Source organism: Mesitornis unicolor, unplaced genomic scaffold (assembly GCF_000695765.1).
Source record: "Mesitornis unicolor isolate BGI_N332 unplaced genomic scaffold, ASM69576v1 scaffold7859, whole genome shotgun sequence".
In the NCBI taxonomy this organism is placed as follows: domain Eukaryota; kingdom Metazoa; phylum Chordata; class Aves; order Mesitornithiformes; family Mesitornithidae; genus Mesitornis; species Mesitornis unicolor.
The window spans coordinates 60900-68239 of NW_010205177.1; the positions used below are offsets into that span (position 1 = coordinate 60900).

At 36.5% G+C, this 7340-nt stretch overlaps 1 protein-coding gene across 1 annotated transcript in view; it reads left to right on the plus strand.

Annotated features, from left to right (window-relative positions):
* The window catches only part of LOC104546027 (probable phospholipid-transporting ATPase IIB), a gene marked incomplete at its 3' end in the record, with an annotated part of 50473 nt that extends 44481 nt beyond the window's left edge, over window positions 1–5992 (plus strand). Inside the window, exon 7 of the mRNA XM_010191308.1 lies at window positions 5898–5992. Coding sequence (XP_010189610.1) covers window positions 5898–5992 — 95 coding nt within the window. The remainder of the gene's footprint in view (window positions 1–5897) is intronic.
* Between the last annotated feature and the right edge of the window lie 1348 nt (window positions 5993–7340).

Here is a 7340-nt window from a genome sequence, read left to right on the forward strand (position 1 = left end):
CAGGGGGCTGGAGCACCTCCTCCACGAGGACCAGCTGAGAGAGTTGGGGCTGTTCAGCCTGGAGGAGAGAAGGCTCTGAGGGGACCTTGTTGCAGACTTCCAGTTCTGAAGGGGTCCTACAGGAAAACTGGGGAGGGACTTTTTACAAGAGCAGGTAGTGATAGAACGAGGGGGAATGGTTTTAAACTGGAAGAGGGTAGATTTAGACTGGATATTGGGAAGAAATTCTTTACTCTGAGGGTGGTGAGACACTGGCACAGGTTCCCCAGGGAAGTTGTGGATGCCCCCTCCATGGAAGTGTTCAAGGCCAGGTTGGACAGGGCTTTGAGCAACCTGGTTTAGTGAGAGGTGTCCCTGCCCATGGCAGGGGGTTGGACTGGATGATCTTTAAGGTCCCTTCCAAACCAAACCATTCTGTGATTCTATGAAGACAAGATCTGCTGTAAGTGATTACTCAAAGCAGGAGCAGAAAAGTGAAAGACAAAAGTGTGGAAGTATTTTTATAATTATGTGCCATTCACTTTGTAATTTTTTTAATGCTAGTCAGAGTAAGTTATTCTTTATGATTTTTTTTTTTCGCCTGAATTTAGGACGTTCTCTATCCATCTCATCTCATGACTTAGAGCTTCTTTTTTAGATCTTTCTTCCAGGCTGGGAACTGGGAGTGGGGAATGAAAATGAAGTTCTGGTTACAGGACAAGTGGGATAGTCTAGTTTCTTACAGCAAGAAAACCATCTTAATTTCCTATGTTACTATTAGTCAATAAACCTGGCCCGTCCTGCAAAGCAAGTGCTTTAAGCATTAGCATATTTTCCCACTTTCTCTTTGTAAAAACAAAGCCAGTAGAATTAATGATCAAGAAGAAAGCAGTCTCTTCATGATGCCATTCTACCTAAATTTTTCCTTGCCATTTTCAGAATCTGATTTGCAGGGAATTTCCATGAGTTGATGCATGCATTTTGAGGTATTTGAATTTAATTATCCAGCCTTGGATTATTCAAGAGTATTACTGCCTAACCAAGAACATGAGGATGTATTTGTATAACTAATAGATATTCTGCTTCTATCTGAATATATTAAGACACTGTTAGGCTGCTAAGAAAAATTCTGTTGCAGTCTTCTGCTAAAGAACCTTTGCCTACAATATGTCTGGAAGGACAATGTATGTAATACGTAAGAATCTATGCAATACACAGGAGATGCTTCAAATAACGCATAGTTTTGTTTCTGCAGCAAACTAAACTTCTCTGCTGTAGTTGAGATTTTCTTTCCACAGTTGCTGCAAATATGAAATGTCAGTGTAATTCAGATACTTTGAATGATTTTTTGTTGTTGTCTTTTTGTTATAGCCTTTCTTGAAAATCAGGCGATGCAGCTTTATATAGAATAATCTAAATTATTTTCTTTTTGTGAAGTAGATTGCTCTTAGTCTGCCAATACTGATATTTTGGGTTTCTTGTGTTAAATACGCTTTCTTTAGAAACTACTTGGTAAACAGGCTGAATAGTAAGCTAATTGTTTTAAGGAGAAATTCTCCATCTTTCTGCTTCTGAGAAACAGCATTTCCAAATGAAATAAAATAGGAATAAATAATTAATACACAACAATTTTTCTTTTCAGAGTTGCTTATTTTAAAAACTGTGAGCTAGAGTACATTTAGGAAAATATGTAACATCCCAACCAATAGCTTGTTTGCAGAAGCCTGCATTAAAAACTGTAATTAATGCTCAGAAGTGTGTATATAAAAATAAAATTTAAGTGCTTGGCAGTAGCACAGTCTTATGTACATTACTATAATTTCAGGAAATTAAGGATATTTACACATAAATGAATGCATAAAATATGAATAGCAGGTTTGGTAGTATAAAAAATACAAGGATTAGCTATCTGATATGATGCATAATATTAATTAAATGAAAGCTTATGATATAACTGATTTTTACTTCATTAAGAAGCTGCCCCCCTCTCCTCCCCCCACACCTGTTTTTGTTTTGTTTGGGGTTTTTTTAGGCTAAAATAAGACCAGCTGTTTCCAAGCACAACCTCTTCTTAGTTTGAAAACTTTTGCTCAGGGCCTTTTTATTTTCAGGATTTCTAGAGGCATGGATGCCCACAAAGAGGTCACTGATGGGCACCTAAGTGTAAACCGTCCCCAGAAGCATTTGACATGTACATGTCCTGCACATATGTTCTGAATAAAGCCTTCAGTCCAGCACACACTGAGTAAGGAGGATTCTTCCTGTTTACTCAGAATTGAGCACAGCACTTTTGTTTGATAAATTGAGGCCAGGTACATTGTGGCCCTAAATTAATGCCTTCATAGAAGAGTTTTTGTATCTCTATTTCAAAACACCATAGAACTTACTGAAGTAAATGTTATTTTTGTTCAATATTCTAACACAAAAAATAGCTTTTAAATAAAGATTTTTTTTTTATCCATAGTATCTCAAATAATTATAAACAAGAAGTCTGTTCACAATTGGCAGTGTATCTTTGTATTTTAAAGTTACTATGTAACTTCAAGTTCTTAAAATGGTTTTCATCCTTTGCAGTGCAGGTGCTGCTTTTCCACAGGAAAACAATCTTAAGGTAAATTCTGGGCAGGCCTCAAATAGTTGAGCTTTTGCTAGAACACAAAAAATGGAATTGTGGTCTTAGGACTTCCGTAAGCATACAAGTTTCAGAAATTTCAGCTGAAATGGTTTAAAAAATCAGTTTAGTTGTACTTGGGCAGCACCTTGCATGGGCATGCTCTAAATTGATTTATACCCATCTTCAATTGATTAGGCTAAATGAATATTATATACTTGTAAATTAGTTTAAATGTGCTCACATGAAGTTTGCACCACTTTCAAAAAATGATTAATCTCTTTAAACCCAGTGTAATTTCCTTAAATTCTCCCTTACATTCTAATTCAGATCATTCAAAAATCTTTACTATAAAGACATAAGTGTCAGACATCTTGAATGACTGTTTTATTATAGGAAATGAGCATCTGAGTGCCCTCAACTGTATAAAGTAAAAAGTTTAATTTTTTTTTGTAGTCAGCTATGCTCAGATTGGTAATTATTTAAAATACTTGTATTTAAAATATTTATTATATTAAATACATGATTTAAAATACATGACTTTTACAAAAAGCAGCACAGAAGATAAAAAAAAGTCAATTCTTTATGTGTAAAATAATTGTCATTTTCAAGAGTTATCACTAAATTCAGAGGGAATAGCAATTCCTGACATTTGTATAAATGTGTTTTTCCTGGCTAGTCATACTCAGATTAGAAATGTAAGAGATTAACGCTGACATAAAGCATTCTCTTAAAGTACATAACACAATTTTTTACTATTTTTTGTTGTTTGGTGTTTTTATTTGTTTTTTTGTGGTTTGGGTGGTTTTTTTGTTTTTAATTTAGTGATTGGAGGGTGGGCAGGGGCAATGTTTCCAAGCATTTCAAAATGAAGCGGTTAAAACAGCTGTTTTTTGAAGAAGGTTTTGATTTTTAGAAGTTTTATGTACTGCTGACTCAAATATCTTCCAAAAGTAAAGTACATGTGACTTCCGTGCAGTGCACAGTGAGGAATATTTAAGTTTTTACAGCTCCAAGGGCGTGGTAGGAGCGAAGAGTTGTTTTTATGCATTGTTTCTAATTACGTGTTCAGTCTCCCACGTTTATAGCATAGTTAAGCTAGGTTTAAAATCTGTATCTTGCCGTGTGATTAAAATTAGTCAAATCTGCTGTAGTATTTCAGGTAGAGAAGAGGTTTGTATTGTTTCAGTTTTGCTGTTGTGATCACTATTGAAAGCTGACTTGGCAGAAAGCCGTCCCTTTTTCTGGATAAAAGGGAAACAGGCTATGGGATAAGTTATTGATGAAATTAACTGCTGAAGTGGAGAGGAAATGCAGCTGGCCAATACATGTCATAGTGTGAGCTCTATTAAATGAATATATGTGCAGTCAACCATTCAGAGGAGCCACACTGGTCTTGAACTGCATTGATCTATAGTATAATTCTAAATGAAATTGATGGAAGAGAGCAACCATTGACAGGAAGGGTAAAGAGAACCATGAAATGTCTTGTACAGGAAAAGTATGATAGAAAGTAGGCTCATCTATGCCATGGATAGAAAGTGCAATTAAACCGTGGTATTTATAGGTATTCCCAGGTACCTCACCTTTAATTTTAATGCAGTGTATGGCACTGGACTCTTCAAGAAGTGCTTTACAGTATTTTATTTTTAGAAGAAAATCCATAAAGAATCCTACCAAAAATTTTAAATCAGCTTTTCAAGAACTCTAGATACAGCTTTGCAGTTTGCAACTCTGAGCTTTGAGTGAAATTTAGTTGTGATAATGTGTTCTGTTTCTATTAACATTTAAACATTTGTTTACTTACTATGCACTTAATATAAATAGAGCTGTTACATGAAGGCTTGTAAGCTTCTTTCAAGACTGGTGTGCAAAAATGCTACCTTCTAGTCAGAATTTCAGGTGGCTTCTCTCTCAAGCATGTCCTTTCAGACCGTTGGCTCATTGAACTGCTGAATTTACAGGCCTTGATGAATAAAACACTGGGTTCTGTTAGATGTTACTTCTATCAGGGTGGGTCCACATGTCCTGTAGAAGAATCTCTCTTAATTTTGTGTTTTCTGGTAGGTACCCTTTTTGATGTATTGCCTGTTAGATTTCAAGTTTCCAGCACATTGTCATTGTGTCTGTGTAAGAAGACTTAAACCTGGATAATCTCCTTTGCCAGTGCTTCTGTCAGTTTAATTGCTACTGTACCACTTCTGGTGATGAAACGGCTTTGTTAGTTCTTATTGGATTGGCTGAAATATAGAAGGAATTATGGGTATATATGCATGTATGTCCATACACATTCTTTACAATTTACAAATAACTAGAAAAATCTATTTTTATTTATACTCATAGCACACAGTAATAATAGTGTGTACAGTTGTTAGGCTGTAGCATAATGGAAGCTGTAATTTTTACTTCAGAAATATTTGTTTCTTTAGTGTAGCAATTGCAGAGAGTATTGCTAAAATTCTACTACCTTTTTTAAAGGCTTCAATCTAGATGGAAATGGTAGTTGTATATGGTTTTAATAAACTTGCAGTGTTCGTGTGCAGGTTTTTTGTTTTTCTTTTTTATCTTGTGTTAGTAACCTCCAGACTTGACAATATCCATCAAACTAGTTATTGGGGCAGGGATAGGCTCTGCACTTCTCTCAATTTTCTGTTTCTTCTCTCTGTAAAGCATATGGATTCTCTTCAGTCTGTATCTTGAGCTTCCCAGGTGTAAGTATTGTGCATGTGTTGACAGTTGGTTTCTTTAGCCTTGGACCCTTGACAATTACAGATGATTCAAAATTATTTCTTTTAAGTATAATACGTTGGGACCCATATTGTTTTGAATGGTATCCATGTTAAGGATTTATTTTTTAAAAAATTTTCAGAGAAGCCAGGAGACTATAAGCAGTGGAAGTTTATGACATCTTACCAGCAAAGAGACAAAAATCACAGGCATGAGTTTATTATTCTGTTGTGTTGGAATTGTACAAGTGACACAACCCTAAAAAGAAAAAAAAAACCCTCTACCTGTTTCAACTTCAGCCAGTGAAGTTTTATCTCTTGTTACAGAAACTTGTGAACTAGGATTTTACCCCATTCTTAAACAGGCATACTGTTCATTTTATCAGAAAAAATGTGCTATTTTGTGACATCTGGAGCATTCCTGGAAGAAAGCACTCGGACATTTCAAAATATGAATCCTTTTATCTGTAGCGTGTGTATTTAGAAATGATTGTATATTGTATTATTTCCTTCTTCTAAATTTTTTAATCCAAAATAAATTTTTGAGGTAAAAAATTATTTGATCTCTCTTTAACTTCAAGGTTCCTGTTTCATTCGAACTGACCAGCTTGATGGAGAAACAGACTGGAAACTGAAGGTTGCAGTCAGTTGCACACAAAGATTGCCAGCTTTAGGGGTAAGCATTTCATCTGTTTTCTTTTAAGGTATCTTCCATGTATACATATATATATCTTATCTAGAAGATTGTTACAGGTAATCTAAGTATTAGAAAATATGTTACCACAGTCTTAGTTTTTGCAATAAATAGAGGATAGATACTACACAGAATGCTGAATGAGAGTTGGGTTTGCAAATATTCTTGTTTTTACATTGAAAAGAAACTGAGACAGAATTGGATTTTTATCTTTCTCATTGTGGTTCCCACTGAGATGCATACTCTGCAGAAGCATATCACAGTTGTAGTGTTTTCAACTAAGGATTATACTGCAAGAGCAAGTCATTCTTGCCTCAGGAACCGCTGCTTTAATCACTGACTTCTAAGCTTGGGAAACAGCAGTTTGCTCTTGCAAGGTAAAGTGCTTTTTGTTGTCAAGATGCTTTCTGGTCTGGCTATGTGCAATGTGCAGGTTTCTTGCTAGGAGGCCTCTCTGAGTCACCTGAATGTATTTTTTGAGTGCATGTATGTGTCGTGTCACAGGTACCTATTAAAATCGTGAAAAATGACACGTGTGTGTATGTATACATTGAAACCAGACATGTATCTCCAAAAATGTATCTAGAATTGTATAAATGTCTCTTAATGAGAAGCTGAATTGTGTTCCTTGACCTGGGGAGGCTTGCTGTCTTACAGGAGAGTTGGCATAGTATTAAGAGACTTTCTCTGAAAATGTACTCAAGTTATGCACTTGTGGAAATTTACCTGTACAGAACTTCTGGTGTTTTGACACTAAATCCTTTAGGTGTTTTATTAAAGGAAAACATACCTTTAATGAACTCTCAATAGAAAAAGTTAAGTGCTAGATTATGTGCCAGATTTTAGCAGGGCTTCTGCTGTTTTTCTTCCAGAATTACTGGAAATTGCCACATGGAGATTAGCAAAAGAGATTTATTTTTTTCCTGTGTTCATAGTGCTCTGATTACTGGCTTCACATGTGCCAGGAGGAGGAAAAAACAGCTAGGTTTGGGTTTAGTAGTAAGGGATGGAACTGAAGGTTGGTCATGCCAGACAGAGATGCTCAGTCAGGCTCCAAGAGGGTAGTTCTGGTGCAAGAACTGACTTTAACAAGCAGTTTGTAACCTGCGGGTGAATTTTAACACTTGTAACAATGCCTCTCCTGTCGGTTTTTGCCATTTAATCACTTGCACATCGCTTTCTGTCCGCGCTGACGCCTCGCAGCAGCCTCGCGGCTTCCCCCCGGCAGCGTGTGCGAAAACTCCGCCCACCCGCCTGCTTCCCGTGCACGCGCAGCGGCGAGCGCCGCGCGCGCCCTGCTCTCGTCCTGCTCCGCGGTCGCCACCTGCTG